Source organism: Apium graveolens, chromosome 11 (genome assembly GCF_009905375.1).
Source record: "Apium graveolens cultivar Ventura chromosome 11, ASM990537v1, whole genome shotgun sequence".
Lineage (NCBI taxonomy): Eukaryota > Viridiplantae > Streptophyta > Magnoliopsida > Apiales > Apiaceae > Apium > Apium graveolens.
Genome location: NC_133657.1, coordinates 73,414,629 through 73,431,345, shown reverse-complemented (window position 1 = coordinate 73,431,345; position 16,717 = coordinate 73,414,629). Strand labels below are relative to the sequence as shown.

Sequence of the window (16,717 nt, the reverse complement as noted above, 5' to 3'; positions counted from 1 at the left end):
ACAATATGAATATTTTCATTCGGAAAAAGGAGAATCATTGAATGAAACCTTCAATAGATTTCAGAAACTGTTGAATGGATTGAAGCTGTATGGTAGAGTGTACCAAGTCAAGGATTCCAACTTAAAATTTCTGAGGTCTTTACCAAAGGAATGGAAGCCTATGACCAAAGGAATGGAAGCCTATGATTGTTTCACTAAGGAATTCGCAAGATTATAATGACTTCACACTTGAAAGATTATATGGAATTTTGAAGACCTGTGAACTTGAGATGGAGCAAGATGAGCTGTTGGAGAAGGGAAAGAGAAAAGGTGGATCAGTAGCACTTGTAGCTGAAAATGAGAGAACTGAAGCCAGGAATGAAGAAAAGACAATGCCAAGTCTTAAAATTGGCACAAGCAAATCAGAATCAAGCAAGGGAAAGGATCAAGCAGCTGAGGTTGAAGACAATTCCAGTCAAGATGACTCTGATGATATTGATGAACATCTGGCTTTTCTGTCCAGAAGGTTTGCAGAGATGAAATTCAAGAAAAACACTAGAGCCACTAAGCCAAACAAAAACATGGTGGACAAATCTAAATTCAAGTGTTATAACTGTGGCACAAGTGGACACTTTGCAAGTGAGTGCAGAAAGCCAACTTCTGAAAAGAAGAAATTTGAGCAAGTGGATTACAAAAAGAAATATTTCGAATTGCTCAAACAAAAGGAAAGGGCTTTTCTGACTCAAAAAAATGACCGGGCAGCTGATGGAGCCAATGAAGATGATGATATGGAGTATGTCAACTTAGCCCTGATGGCTAATTCTGATGAAAATGAAACTAGTTCATCAAGCAACCAGGTAATCACTACTGACCTCTCTCAGCTTTCTAAAAATGAATGCAATGAAGCTATAAATGATATGTCCAATGAATTATATCATTTACGTGTTTCCCTTAAATCACTGGCTAAAGAGAACACAAAACTTAAAGAGAATAATTTGTTTTTAAGTGATAGGAATGTTGTGTTAGAGGGTAAGGTAATTGAGCTTGAAAAGATTAAAATCAAATGCTTATCTGTTGAGAGTGAACTAGAAGAGTCTGTTAAGAAAGTAGAAGTTCTTTCTAGACAACTAGAACGTGAGCAAGAGGTAATTAAGGCTTGGAAAATATCTAGGGATGTTAGTGCTCAAATTGTCAAGGTTCAAGGAATTAAATCACTCTGTAAGAATGCCTGGAAGAAAAACAAAAAGGAAATAGAATTAATTGATGGACTGTCAACGGATGTGGAATCAACGGATGATGAAAGTCATCCGTTGAAGGAAGAAAAGGAGCATCCGTTGAAGGCTCATCAATTGGAACAGGCAAATGATTCTAAAAGAAATAATTTGAAAAATCTCAGTAAGAAGTTTGGTTTAACTTCCAAGAACTTTGTCAAAGAAGAAGCTAGCACATCCAAAGATGCCAGTAAGGTGAATATAGGACACATGACTTTAGATCAGTTAAAAAATAGGCTTAAGTTGGTTGAGGATAAAAAAGAAACTAAAAGAAAATCTAATAGAAATGGGAAGGTAGGGATTAACAAACACAACAATTACACACCTGATAAGTATGCTCCTAGAAAAAGTTGTGTGCATTGTAGTAGTGTTAATCATCTATCTGCTAACTGCAAATCTGTTAAGAATGCTCCCATGCCTAACATGTCTATGTCACCACTGCATGCTATGCCTGTTATGTCTCAACAGAATCCACATGCACATTTTACAAACATGCCATATGTCAATAATCCTTATTTTGTTGTATTTAGTATGCCTCAAATGCCATACAACATGCCTATATGGAATAATATGTTTGCACAATCTATGCCTTATCAAATTCAACCAAATGTGCTAAATGATTCTGTGACTAACCCTACACTTCAACCAACTACATCTGAGATCAAGGTTGACTTAAAGTTACATAAGTCAAAAGGTGCAGGAAGTGTGAAGTCTAGGAAAAAGACTAACAAGGCTGGACCCAAGGAAACTTGGGTACCAAAATCAACTTGATTTGATTTTGTTGCGTGCAGGGAAAAAGAAGGAATCTATGGTACTTGGACAGTGCTTGTTCAAGGCACATGACAGGAGATTTCACCCTGCTCACAGAATTCAAGGAGAGAGTTGGCACTAGCATAACCTTTGGAGATGACAGCAAAGGGTTCACTATGGGATATGGCTTGATTTCAAAGGAAAATGTCATCATTGATGAAGTTGCATTAGTTGATGGTCTCAAACACAATCTATTGAGCATCAGTCAACTATGTGATAGAGGGAATATTGTTTCCTTCAATTCTGAAGCCTGTGTTGTCACCAGTAAAAAGGACAACAAAGTGGTTCTAACTGGAGTTAGAAAAGGGAATGTGTACTTGGATGACTTCAACTCTACAGATGCAGAACCAATCACTTGTCTTTTCAGCAAAGCAAGTCAAGATGAAAGTTGGCTATGGCACAAGAAGCTGTCCCATTTGAATTTCAAGACAATGAATGATCTAGTCAAAAAGGACTTAGTTAGAGGAATGCCTCTAGTGGAATTCTCAAGGGATGGACTGTGTGATGCTTGTCAGAAAGGAAAGGAAAAGAGAACATCATTCAGTAAGAAGCTTGAATCAACAATTGGTGAACCATTACAACTGTTACACATGGATCTTTTTGGACCAGTCAATGTATTGTCAATTTCAAGGAAAAGATATTGCCTAGTGATTGTAGATGATTTCTCAAAGTTTTCATGGACCTTGTTGACGGAGGAATTTGGGAACAACAAAACTTGAGGTTAGTAGCCGGAAACAAGATCTGTGATGGCAGTTCTTCATCGGAAATGTGAACAGTAACCGATGAATTTGATGAACAGTATTCGTCGAAAAAGAAGAACAGTGTTTGGTGGTGATGATTATTGGGAGCTGAGATTGCTTAGGGTTAGTGGTGGCTCCTTTGCGCTCTCGCTTCTCACCCCTTACAATGTGCCTACGTAACCCTATTTATAGGGGATCAAGCCCACGTAGTTCTTGGGGAACAAATAACCTAATGGGCTTAGATTTCTTATCCCGAGGCCCAGTAGGAAACCCACTGGAAACCGTCTTCTACTAGCTTTAGGAATGTCCGCCGATGAGGCCGAACCACAAAGGCCCAAGGCTCGTCCACAGCTTCGAGACTTCACGGATGAGGCATCTCCCTGGCCAAGGATGACCCTCCGCTACCAGCTGTTTCTCTAGTCCACGGACGCAGGTGTAGCCGTGGTTCACCCCAAATGTTGGACGCATCCTTGTCCCCCGATAAGGAGCCCCTACTAGATTGCAGGACAAGTGATCCCAAGCTTTTGGGTGCAAAGTGCAGGATGCACCAAAGTCTCCCAACGAGGACACGCGTTGACTACAGAGACAGAGCTCCCAAAGCACACACCAGATTTCACCCCACATCCCTAATGAGGACACCCATTGACTACAGGAGGAGGCCTTCAGTCCAGACATACCCCTGGAGGTCTCTGACCACGGACACCGCATTTCCTGTAGATGTGCTACAGGAAGGAGTTCTTCAATAGAGTACCTGCATCAAATAGGTTAGTAATAACATTTTCCATCTTCCTTGAATCTTCCAGAGAATCCATCCAAGTAGCATATCAAAGCTGCATTTATATGTCAAGTAGAAGTTAAGGGTGCGCCCTTACATTCCTGTATGTTAGCGCCGCCCTGTGTCATCAGCCTTTGGTCTCTTCCTATATCATTCTACATCATAGGGCGCACCCTAAATTATTCATCATTAGGGCTCGCTCCAATTCTGTCCAGGCCAAAGTGTAGGTCTGTCAAAGCAATCATGTCCAAGCAATCCGTCCAAGGAACCTTCCTTGCCCAAGGCGCGCCCTAAGGCTCACCACAGGACAGGTTTCAATTAAGAAATTTCTCTCCTCCTTTTCGATAATTGGGCGCGCCTCCTCTACCATGTTTGAGGGCGCGCCCTCAATACATGATAATCACAACCGTTAATCGGCTACTCAGTCAATGGGGTGCAATCTTTGGGCGCGCCTTCTATTTATGGAAAGTCAATCTTATCTTTTTCCTAGATTTCAGGCGCTTCTCCTTTGATTTTGCTCATTTTATTAATCTTAATCTGAATATTGTTTATACCAATTTTTTGGCATAACAACTACCCCCCAAATTCCATATGCTATTGAAAATGGGATTGGAATTTCTCTTCATCTTTATCGAAATTCGTATAAACAAATCTTCCAGTAAATATATTTTTATTATAAGGCGCGCCCTAGTCAGGGCGGATCTTCCAATTTTTCCCTTTAAAGTTTCAATGACTATATAATAAGGCGCGCCTTGAATAGGGCGCGTCCTAGAAGTTTAAACGATTTAGAAGCAGTTCTCCTCAGTATTTAGGGATTCATAATTGATGTGACCGTTTTGATAGCCGTCACCCTTTTACTATCAATACTAGTCTCAATCAGTCATTTTTCTTTTACTTTTACTCTCCCCCCTTTTTCTTACTTTCTCTCTCCTCCCGAAGGCTCCAAAAACCAACGGCATTGTTTCACTCGGAACCAGTTTTCTCTGTTACCATTCTCCAAATCTTTTCCAGCCAACTTCTTCCCCATTCGAAAAGGTATAACTAGCCTCTCGTAATTCTGAATTTCATTAAGTAAATCACTATGCATGTCATGTTCCTATTTCTGTTCTTGATAATGTACATAAAATGGTGTATGTATATGTGTATGTATATGTGTATGTATATGTGTAATTTCAAATTTTATTGCTTTAGATCCAAAATCAATGGGTCTAACTTCTAAATTTGTGTTTTTGAGAATTTCAATCGTTACTGACAATTTGCACATAACCATCTGTGCTTTTAGAATCCACCAACAACTTAGGACGCGCCCTATCTTTGGTTTATAATCTGTTCATGACCAGAATAGGGCACGCCTGTTGTAATAAAAAAGACTCTTATTAATAGGCTAAGATTTTCTTGACGGCGCGCCCCTTGTTAGAAGGTTTATCTTAGAAGGGAGCTGACATAGATCATAGAAAGTACTCTTCTCTTACACCCCCCACCTATCTATCCCATTTCCTTTACACTTTTGTATCTCATTCTTTCGTATGGGGCGCGCCCTCAACATTTCTTTTGGTTTTCTTGACAGCTGGAAGACGAGGGCGCGTCCTCTCCTTTTCACCCTTTCAAGAATTTTCTCACCAATTTGGAGATTTATTCGCCCCCAAATACTTACTTCGATCCTCAATCTCCAAACACCCACAATACTCCTGAATTTCTGAACCGGGTGGCGCGCCTTCTTCAGGATACCAAAGAGGGTACTTTGATGGCAGATTCCTCAGATAGTTCCTCCACGGATAATATTCCTTTGTCTCGTAGACAAGGGAAGCAGAAGCTAGTTCAAAAGGACAGATCTCCAATCCCAGATAGGACAGAACTGGACGATGATGATTGGTTCGAGAGTTCGAATGCCGATAGATATATGGGTGTTGAGAGGGGCGTCAACGTAGGTGCAGGACCCTCTAAAGTATCCTACAGGGCGGTATCCCCAAGCCCATCTCCCCAACACACAGAGGGCACGCCTACTTCTCCCGTTCCTGAGGGCGCGCCTGAAGCAAGTGCGTCACCTCTACGTGATGAAGAAAATTTCTTCGATGAGGACTCCTTCAAATTTTCTACCTCTCCTGAACCTTCTCCAATCCCCTTCCAATACTGGGAAGTTTCTGATAGTGAATTAGATTTTGATTGGGATGAATTTGAACCATGCAATGAAGCTGTGAAGAAACGTTTCAGGAAGGAGCATGGGAAGCTTTTCTGTGTGGGCTTGTCTTCAGCCTGTTCAGATGAGCAACTAGGATGGCTCATGGAGTTTTATGATATGGAAGGCATATGGGCGCATCCTTTAAGCATGATGCGGCCCCATATCTTTAACTATGGGAGAAACTTTAAAATTCATAGAATGGTGACCAGCCCCAAGCTAGTATCTTTGGGTATAGGCGCGCCCTTAAATCCCTACATTAGGGAAGTGATAGAACTGTACGACGTGGCTCCACTCCAACTTTCTCCCAACAGCTACAAGTTTATCCTGGCTCTGTTTATCCTCTATATGGACTTGGGTTTCCCTCAACCGTCAATGGCAGAAGTTGCTTATTTTTTCAATCTAAGAAAATCTGACCATGTGTACTACTATTTGGTGGTGGACAAGCAGCACAACAAGAAGGGTTTTTCCTCTGGCAAGCTTAGCCATGAAAAAGGTTGGAAGGAAAACTTCTTTTACCTGTATGACGTTCCCAGAATAAGGATAAGATTCAACAAGTCACCAAGTAAGGGCGCGCCCTTTCGTTTCTTTCCTTGCGTTATTTCTATATTCTTTCTTTCTTTTCTCATCCTTATACTTTTTCAGACAAAGCAGCGCCCAAACCCCTTAAAGACGAGCCCAAAAAACGAGCTGAAGCCCTCCTTAGAGTGGCTACTGACAGGTGGAACTTAAAAACCTTAGTCACTCGAACCAACTTGATGCGAGTAGGAATTCTTTCTGACCAAATAGGAATGAAGTGCAGATATGTAAAATTTAGGAAGGGTGCTCCTGTTTCTCGTGTTATTGACTTAGACAGTGAAGAAGAAGCTGAAGAAGAAGAAGAAGAAACAGAGGACGGCTCCTTACAAGGCCAAGATCCTTCAGGTTCATTAACTGTAGAATCTAAAGGCGCGCCCTTTCACTATTGGCGCATCCTACTTCTCATTTGTTAACTTTTTATTGTCATACTGGATAAAAACTTCTGTTTATTTAATCTTTCCACGTCTTCAGGGCGCGCCCTTTTACTCTAGGTGTAGCATTTTACACATGTTTATCATTGTTGTCTTTATCAATTGCTTTTATTTATTGCTCCATTCAACATACTTAACTGTCATGCTTAACTAACATGTCTTATGTTTTGTGCAGAAATGGCTCCTCCAAGAATCCCCAAGTCTTTTGGGGCGCGCCCTGGTGATAAGCCTAGGCCCAAGGCAAAGAAGGATGCTCCTGCAGCACAGGCGTCCATTCCAACTTCTGCCCCTATTCCTCAAATAGCACCTGTTCCAAAAAGTCCCATAATTGATCTTTCAGAAAAATAGGGCGCGCCTAAGAAGCCTAGAGGAGAAGGCGCAGCTTCTATTTCTTCTGCTGCCTTGAACGCTCTTGGCCCTATGGGTTCCCTTCATGTTTCGGATGAAGAAGTGGAACAGTGGCAAGCCATGGATTTGGGAGAGGCTGCTCGTGCTTCTGTAAAGGCATCTTGCCAATTGTTCATCCACTCCACTCGAGTGGTAGACAAGCTACTTGAAGAGGGGGCGCGCCTAGAGAGGCTGCAGGGTGACAATAACATTCTGAGAAACACCCTCAAGGACAAGGACTTTTTGTATGCTAAGGACATCAAGGCCAAGGATTCTGAAATTTCCTTCCTCAAGGACGAGGTGGCCAATCTCACTTCTCAGCTAGAGATTGCCAACAAAAAGGCTACCTCTCTCCATACTGAGCTTGATGCAGCCAACTTGAGGATTGAGTATCTGGAGGAGCAGCAGAAACTAGGCTGGCCTGATGAGAAGAGGGAAATATCTGATGAGGCATTTGCCAATGGTTTTCACTTCTACAGAGTTGGTTTTGTGGCCAATGATCATGATTATTCCTTTGAGAAGTTTGGGGAAGAGACTGTCGCTAAGATGGTGGAGTTTAAGAAAGAGCATGCTGCTGAAATCAAGGCGAGGGGGATAGAACTTAAGTTGGAGGAGGAAGAAGGTGAGGACGCGCCACAAGAGGAAGTCTCCAAGGACGCGCCTGAAGTTGATCCCACTGTCCCTCTTCAATCTATTCCTTCAACAGACCGGTCTCAAGGCGCGCCTTGATTTATTTTAGCTTAAATTTCAAATACTTCTGAGGAGCCAGCCCTCTTTTGATGCTGTGCAAAGTTGTATGACTTATTTTTCTGCTACTCTTTTACTCTTGCATGTATGACTCGTCATTAATTTTATCTTTTCTTGTACTCATAAAAATCTGTTAAGGCACTTTGATTTTTCCCTTGGCTATTATATGTTTCCATGGAGTATGTTACTATAAGGCGCACCCTTTAACATATTTTTTTTTATGTGATCTCAAAGTTGTCATTGTGTTATTTAGATCTATCATCTCTTTCTTCGTAGTGTTTAGATATAAGGGTGCGCCATATTGCAAATAATGTGTACTTTTTCTTACCAGTAGTACCTTTGCAATATTTTGATTTACTTACTAGTCCAAAGGCGCGCCTTAATTTGGGGAGCTTTTGCCTTAGCTTATTTTGCTGGCCATGTGCATTTGTTCCTTTCATCCTTGTCTACTATGTCTATCTTGATTATGAAGCAGAAGTTATCAGATAGGGCGCGCCTCAACATAGGGCGCGCCTTTGATGTTTTTCAAATGAGAATTTTCATGTCAAGCAAATATAGTAATTTGAAGTAACTTTTCTCTTTTATTGATAATGCACTCTAGTGTGTAAATTACACCAGTCCCATGGCTACTATGCTCTATGGGGAAATTATTTGAATTTTTTTTTCTTCCTTCTGCTAGTTCCAAGGTTCACAGTCACATGTACTACCCCCCTAGGCTAGGAGGAATTTATTTGCTACTAGCCTATTACATAAGAATCAAAATAAGAAAACAAGGGGGACACAGCCACACCCTACTGATAATACTTCCGCAAATGTTCTATATTCCTTGCTCGAGGAATAAGTTTACCATCCAGATTTTCTAAGCGATAGGTCCCTTTCCAGAGTATAGCTTTAACTTTGTACGGTCCTTCCCAATTAGCTCCAAGCACCCCGTGCTGAGCTATCTTAGTGTTAGGCATAACCTTTCGCAACACGAGATCTCCAACCTTGAATGGTACGGATTTTACCTTTTTATTGAAATACCTTACGACCCTCTGCTGATACGCAACGAGCTTCAATTGAGCGTTCGCCCGGGCTTCATCTAACAGATCCAAGTGGAGCCTCTGGTTAACTTCTGCATCTTCCTCGATGAACGCATCTCTCCGTAGAGATCCTGCTCCTACCTCCACGGGAACCATGGCCTCATACCCATAGGTCAGCAGAAAAGGGGTTTCTCCTGTGGTCGACCTAGGTGTCATGTTGTAAGACCAAAGGACCATAGGCATCTCTTCTGGCCAATCCCCTTTTTTCTCTTCTAACTTTGCCTTCAAGGAATGTTTTATGATTTTGTTTATGGCTTCTGTCTGACCATTACTCTGCGGATGATAAACTGCGACGAAGTCTTTTTTAATCTTTAAGTCTTCACAAAGCTTCCCTAACTCTTTACTATCAAATTGCTTTCCATTGTCTGAGATGAGTTTGTAGGGAATACCAAACCTGCATACTATGGAATTGAACACAAAATCCCTTATCTTATTTGCCGTGATCGTGGCTAGTGGCATAGCTTCTGCCCATTTGGTGAAGTAGTCCACAGCCACCACGACGTATTTCACACACCCCTTTGCTTTGGGTAGCTCTCCAATGAGATCAATTCCCCACATGGCAAAAGGCCAGGGACTTGTCAATGAGGTAATGGTAGATGTCGGGGCGTTGGAATAGTTGGCGAACCGTTAGCAACGATCACAAGCCCGGAAAAAATTGAAAGCATCTTCCCTCATAGTCGGTCAGTAGTATCCTTGTCTGAGCACTTTTAATGCCAAGGAACCACCCCCCGAGTGATTTCCACAAATCCCTTTGTGCACCTCTCTGAGAATATAATTTCCTTCTTCCATATCTACACAACGTAACAGTGGCTGGTTAAATCCTCTCTTGTACAGTACCCCGTCATATTCGACATACTTTGCAGCTTGGTACCGAAGGCGTCGAGCCTGTAGTTTATCCTCTGGTACAGCCCCTGTCTGAATATAGTTATGGATGGGGGTCATCCAGCTTTCTTGTGGGATTTTTAGCATTTGAAACACCTCCGCCTCTGGGATACTTGGAATTTCCTGGATTCCCAAAGGGATTTGTCCAAGTTGGAGGTTGTCCATTTGTGAACCCATCTTGGCCAAAGCATCCGCATTACTATTTTCTTCTCACGAAACACTTTCTAGTTTGGCACTTGAAAATTTTCCCAGTAGGCGTTTTGCACATCTTATATATAGCTCTGTTCGCGGTCCCCGGGCTTGGAATCCTCCGTTGACCTGGTTCATAACTAATTCAGAATCACTCCGAACTATCAAATTCATGGCCCCTACCTCCAGAGCTAATTTCAGACCGTTGATCAAGGCTTCATACTCAGCGTCATTGTTGGTAGCATAAAACTTGAAATGGATAGCACTCATTAAGCGGTGCCCCTCCGGAGTGATCAAGACTATCCCGACACCTGACCCGTTGTTGTTTACGGCCCCGTCCACATATAATGTCCACCAAGGGTGGGGGAGTTCCTGCTTCTTTTTATCCTGATGACTTTCTTGCGAGGTTGGTTCTGCCAGCACTATGGTCTTACCATCAACTTCTTCATCGAATTCAAGTACGAAATCGGCCAGCGCTTGTCCTTTGATTGCCGTGCGAGGACAATATTCAAAATCGAATTGCCCTAGCTCTACGGCCCATTTTAACATTCTTCCTGACGATTCGGGTTTATGTAGAATATGCCGGAGCGGATAAGCGGTGCGAACTTCTATTCGGTGAGCCTGAAAATACGGTCTTAGCTTTCGTGCCGCAAGAATAAGAGCGTATACTAGTTTTTCCATGTTGGTATACCTGGTTTCCGCGTCCAACAACCTTTTCCTTACATAGTATACAGGCCACTGGTGGCTTACTTCTTCCTTTACCAATACACCACTGACGGAATATTCAGACACCGCCAAATACAGAATCAATGTTTCTCCATCTTCTGGCTTGGCCAACATCAGAGGATTTCCAATTGTTCTTTGATTTTCAGAAAAGCTTCTTCACAGTCAGGAGTCCACAGATAATCCTTCCCTCTCCCTTTGATTGCTTTGAAGAATTCTTTGCACCTATCCGACGACTTCGACACAAATCGATTTAGGGCCGCGATCCTTCCTGTCAGACTCTGTACCTGTTTGACGCTGGTGGGAGATTTCATGTCTAGCAGAGCTTTTATTTTCGCCGGGTTAGCCTCAATTCCCCGGTGGTTGACCATGAACCCCGAGAATTTCCCCGACTCCACGCCGAACACGAACTTCTGCGGGTTTAGTTTCATCCTATATTTTCTCAGAATATGGAACATTTCAGTTAAGTCAGCGATGTGATCTTCTGCATTTTTCGATTTCACGAGCATGTCATCCACATACACTTCCATAGTCTTCCCAATCTGCTTCTTGAACATTTTGTTTACCAACCTTTGATAAGTGGCACAGGCGTTGATCAGACCAAATGGCATTCTGATATAGCAGTAGAGCCCTCTATCAGTGATGAAAGAGGTGTGCTCCTGGTCAGGCTCATACATAAGGATCTGGTTATACCCGGAGTATGCATCCATGAAGCTGAGCAGAACATGTCATGCCATGGCGTCGACCAACTGATCAATTCTTGGTAGGGGAAAACTATCTTTCGGGCATGTTTTTTCAGGTCGGTGAAGTCCACGCACGTTCTCCATTTGCCGTTGGGCTTTTTTACCAACACTGGGTTTGCTAGCCATTCTGGGTAGAAAGATTCTCGAATTAGTCCGACGTCTAGGAGCCTCTCTACTTCCTCTTCCAGGGTTATAGCTCTCTCTCCGCTTACGGCCCTTCATTTTTGTCGAACCCCCTTATGCTTGGGGTCGATATTCAATCGGTGGCACATTACTTCTGGATCAATTCCCACCATATCAGAATGGCTCCATGCAAATACATCAAGGTTCGCCAACAGAAATATTGAAAGACCTTCCTTTAACTTTGGTGCCAACTAGGACCCTATTCTCAGAACCTTACTCGGGTCTTTTTCATCAACATGGATTTCTATCGTATCTTCTGTTGGCCCCATCTTTTCCGTCAGCATTGGTATCCGGGGATCCAAGTCAGCGAATCATAGATCTCCTTATCTTGTAGAGAGGGTGCAACCCCTTTATGAGGTGCGCTTTGCGTAGTAGAGGCATCAACTTCTTCAGTAGGTTTTGCGGGCAAGGGTGCTCCTGCAGGGGGAAGGGCATCACCCTGTTCGAGGCTTTGCAAGACATCGAATCTCCCTTCTAAACGTTCCCCATGAAAATCTGTTTGAACTATGGTATCCATCGCCTCCTCTTCTTCCAACATCTCAATTCTGATTGTGTCTTCCAAGTACAATATTATCGGGGGCAATTCGGAGGGATGTTCCTCTTCTTGCTCAACATAATAGTGGACTCAGATTTCCTCGGTTGGTTGCTCAATACTTTTCTCCCGATCTGCGTCCGAAATATCTTCGTCGTGGGAGTCTTTTCTAAAGCCTTTCATAGCTTGCATGTAGCACTCCCGAGAGTCATACTGGGAACCCTTTATACTTCCCACCCCATTTGGCGTTGGAAATTTGATAGTCAGGTGATGGATTGAAGTGATGACTCTCATCTCCCGCAGAAAAGGTCATCCCAATAACACGTTGTGGGACGATTCCTGATTCCGGACCTTAAATTCTAGCATCTTTGTTACCGACAATGGGCTTTCCCCCAGTGTACATGGCAGCCGAATCGACCCCATGACTCTAACTCCTGCACCTGAAAAACCATAGACCCACGAGTCTTCCCCCGACATATCCTGATCAGGTAGTCCCATCTTTTTGAAGGTGCTGTAATAGAGGATGTTTGCTGAGCTTCCATTATCCACGAAGGCTCTATGGACATTCTTTGTTCTGATTTGGATGGAAATAACCAGCGCATCATTGTGGGGATGATGTACCCATCGGGCATCTGCTTCTCTGAAGGTGATATCCATGGACTCACCCTTAAACACTTTGGGTGGCCGAGTTTCCACCCTATGAATATCTGTGAGAGGCCTGAACCGGACTTCCCTAGCGTATTTTGCCAAGGCTCGGTTGCTGTATTCCATTCCGGGATCTCCCCCGTAGATTGTTCGGATACTGCCATCCCTGACAAATTTATTTTCCTCCAGGGTATCATTATTTGTCCCGCGCGGGGCTCGTCTTTCCTCTTCCCTTGTTCTGTCATCCTTGTGCTTCCTTACTTCCTTGACTACCCATTCTCCGAGGTATCCTTCCTTGATAAGCGCTTCGATTTCATCCTTTAAATGTCGGCACTCATGCGTGTTATGTCCAGATGATTCATGGTATTCGCAATATTTTTTCTTGTCTTTGCTTTGCCATGACGATAAAGCTTCAGGTTTTCTAAATAGCCCTTTATTCTTGTTTATTTCATAGATATGATCGATAGATGCGACCAAAGGTGTGTACCGGCTTGTCCTGTAGTCATAGTTTGAGGGATGACTCCATCCCCTCCTTGTGCATGCTGTATTCACCCGGTCCGGGCTCCAACTATCTCTTCGGTACCTCGGGCTTGGTGACCTATCCCTCTTCCTTCCTTTGCTTCTCTGACTTGATTGTGTAGTCGGTTGCATCTCTGCCAAGGATTGTTCTATAGCTTTAAAAGATTCTGCCAAAGCGAAGACGTCTTCTAGAGTAGCCGGGTCTTTCCCTTGCAAATGCTTCCAAAAGTCTGAGCCAACCCTTAATCCTGCGATCAGGAAGCTTTTCAGGGCTTCGTCTAATGCCCCCCTCACGCTAGTAGACTCAGCGTTGAACTCTTAAAGTACGATGTCAAGCTTTCATTTTCTCTTTGCCTAACATTGGCAAGAGTTGTGACAGAGGGCGCGTATCTCAGCGCGGCTTGGAACTTGTTTAAGAACAGAGTTTTCATTTGATCCCATGAGGTGATCACTCCTGGACCGAGCTTTTGAAACAACTGCTGGGCGCTTTCTCTAAAGGTTTCCGCCAAAAGGCGGCATCGAGCCAGGTCCGGGACTTGGTATACATCCATCTCTATATTAAAACGACCCAGGAATTCTACCGGATCTGAGTTTCCGTGGAAACGGAGATCGCTAGTGGTGTTGCGATACCCGGCCGACAATTGTGCCTCTCTTACCGCCACCGAGAATGGGAAAGGGATTTCAGCTGTAGCCGTCACCCTACCTTCAAGATCGTTAAGTAGCCTTTTTAGATCTCCCATATTGAAAGTTCCCACGCCTGGAATGATCTGCATTTGAGGCTGCGGACCTTGGGGTTGCAATGGAGGTATCTCCACTCGATTCCCCCCGGGAGGGGCTTGCTGCTGGTTCGTATTCTGGGTGTCTTCGGGTATTATAATTATTTTAGGATTTCGTTCTTGATTTCTCCCTTGATTTTCTTCTCCACGTTAGCCGCGGCCCCGAGCCGTACCGCGATCATAGTTTTCTACATTTCTGTGATCATCATGTTCCGCATAATCATAGCCATCTGGTTGGTTATTTCAGCGGGAATCAAGGTGACCGTGGTAATTGCCACGATTGTATCCCTCTAAATATCTACCTCGGCCTCCACCTCTTCCTCTCCATTGAGGCCTTCTCCAACGATCATTTCCATATCCACGCCCATATCGATCCAGTGATCTGCGGGGAGGAGCTCTCTCATGATCGCGGTGCCGCTCCCGATTTTCCTGGAAATTCAGGGGCACACGCGTTGGATCGCGGTGCCGCTCCTGATTTTCTTGGGAATTCAGGGGCACACGTGTTGGATCGCGGTGCCGCTCCCGATGTTCCTGGGAATTCAGGGGCACATGTGTTGTATCATGGGGCGTCACATCTTCACGATCAGCTTCTTTCTGCCATTCAAGTAATACCATTCTCAAATCATTATCGCCCAAGCGAATCCCAAAGCGATCTTTCAAAGCTGCGAAGCCTCGTTGCTGATTCTCCGGCATCACCTCCGCCTGTCGGCGTTCCTCGAGACTACGTCCAGAGCGGTGCGGATGGGTGGCCCCCCGGGTGTCGGTCTGCAGAATTTCCCGTCCATCAGCATCTTCTTCCACTAGCTCGATGATTGGGGACGTGTCATTAGAATAGTCCAGGCGTCGCGAGGTTATCGGCACACGCCCTCCTTCAGTGCGGCCATGGCCGACTGAGACATCCCTATCCGTCATGGGTGCTTTCCAGGTGCATGAGCCGCTCGGTTGTGGCAAAGACCCCTCCTGGGCTTGCGCCGTTCCACAGTGCTCAACCTTGAATCGAAACCATTCAAAACATCGCCCATGCGATACAGTTGTTCCAACAAGTCGGCGTTGTTGATGATCACAGGCGGCTTTCCTCCAACGTCCGGCGTGGGACGATCAGTCATTGGCGGAACGTAGGGTTCATATTCATAGCCATGATCATAATCTTCTTCAGAACTTCCATCATAAAAAATTCCATCATGATATTGAGACATCCTTCCTCCCAGATGTAGATCTTAATTAGAGCCCCTCCTTCTAGAGCCAATTTGTTGACGGAGGAATTTGGGAACAGCAAAACTTGAGGTTAGTAGCCGGAAACAAAAACTGTGATGGCAGTTCTTCGTCGGAAACGTGAACAGTAACCGATGAATCTGATGAACAGTATTCTTCGGAAAAGATGAACAGTGTTTGGTGGTGATGATTATTGAGGGCTGAGATTGCTTAGGGTTCGTGGTGGCTCCTTTGCACTCTCGCTTCTCACCCCTTACAATGTGCCTACGTACCCCTATTTATAGGGGATCAAGCCCACGTAGTTCTTGGGGAATAAGAAACCTAATGGACTTAGATTTCTTATCCCGAGGCCCAGTAGGAAACCCACTGGAAACCGTCTTCTACTAGCCTTAGGAATGTCCGCCGATGAGGCCCAACCACAAAGGCCCAAGGCTCGTCCGTAGCTTTGAGACTTCACGGATGAGGCATCTCCCTGGCCAAGGATAACCCTCCGCTACCAGCTATTTCTCTAGTCCACGGACGCAGGTATAGCCGTGGTTCACCCCAAATGTTGGACGCATCCTTGTCCCCCGATAAGGAGCCCCTACCAGATTGCAGGACAAGTGATCCCAAGCTTTTGGGTGCAAAGTGCAGGATGCACCAAAGTCTCCCAACGAGGACACCCGTTGACTACAGAGACAGAGCTCCCAAAGCACACACCAGATTTCACCCCACATCCCCAATGAGGACACCCATTGACTACAGGAGGAGGCCTTCAGTCCAGGCATACCCCTGGAGGTCTCTGACCACGGACACCGCCTTTCCTGTAGATGTGCTACACGAAGGAGTTCTTCAATAGAGTACCAGCATCAAATATGTTAGTAATAACATTCTCCATCTTCCTTGAATCTTCCAGAGAATCCATCCAAGTAGCATATCAAAGCTGCATTTATATGTCAAGTAGAAGATAAGGGCGCGCCCTTACATTCCTGTATGTTAGCGCCGCCCTGTGTCATCAACATTTGGTCTCTTCCTATATCATTCTACATCATAGGGCGCACCCTAAATTATTCATCATTAGGGCTCGCTCCAATTCTGTCCAGGCCAAAGTGTAGGTCTGTCAAAGCAATCATGTCCAAGCAATCCGTCAAAGGAACCTTCCTTGCCCAAGGCGCGCCCTAAGGCTCACCACAGGACAGGTTTCAATTAAGAAATTTCTCTCCTCCTTTTCGATAATTGGGTGCGCCTCCTCTATCATGTTTGAGGGCGCGCCCTCAATACATGATAATCACAACCGTTAATCGGCTACTCAGTCAATGGGGCACAATCTTTGGGCGCACCTTCTATTTATGGAAAA

General features: G+C 44.3%; 3 protein-coding genes across 3 annotated transcripts; all 3 read right to left on the bottom strand.

Annotated features, from left to right (window-relative positions):
- Positions 1–9,658: 9,658 nt before the first annotated feature.
- On the bottom strand, positions 9,659–10,036 carry LOC141695599 (uncharacterized). The gene has a single exon (XM_074499836.1). It carries the CDS (start codon positions 10,034–10,036, stop codon positions 9,659–9,661), a length of 378 nt encoding a protein of 125 aa, XP_074355937.1.
- A 33-nt stretch (positions 10,037–10,069) lies between these two features.
- LOC141695598 (uncharacterized) lies at positions 10,070–10,888 on the bottom strand. The gene has a single exon (XM_074499835.1). It carries the CDS (start codon positions 10,886–10,888, stop codon positions 10,070–10,072), a length of 819 nt encoding a protein of 272 aa, XP_074355936.1.
- A 1,650-nt stretch (positions 10,889–12,538) lies between these two features.
- LOC141695597 (uncharacterized) lies at positions 12,539–13,525 on the bottom strand. Its single transcript, XM_074499834.1, has one exon. It carries the CDS (start codon positions 13,523–13,525, stop codon positions 12,539–12,541), a length of 987 nt encoding a protein of 328 aa, XP_074355935.1.
- Between the last annotated feature and the right edge of the window lie 3,192 nt (positions 13,526–16,717).

What these genes read in the sequence shown, in the direction of transcription:
- LOC141695599 (XM_074499836.1), bottom strand. Translation starts at nt 10,036, where the DNA reads ATGGGTTCACAAATGGACAACCTCCAACTTGGACAAATCCCTTTGGGA.
- LOC141695598 (XM_074499835.1), bottom strand. Translation starts at nt 10,888, where the DNA reads ATGTTGGCCAAGCCAGAAGATGGAGAAACATTGATTCTGTATTTGGCG.
- LOC141695597 (XM_074499834.1), bottom strand. Translation starts at nt 13,525, where the DNA reads ATGCAACCGACTACACAATCAAGTCAGAGAAGCAAAGGAAGGAAGAGG.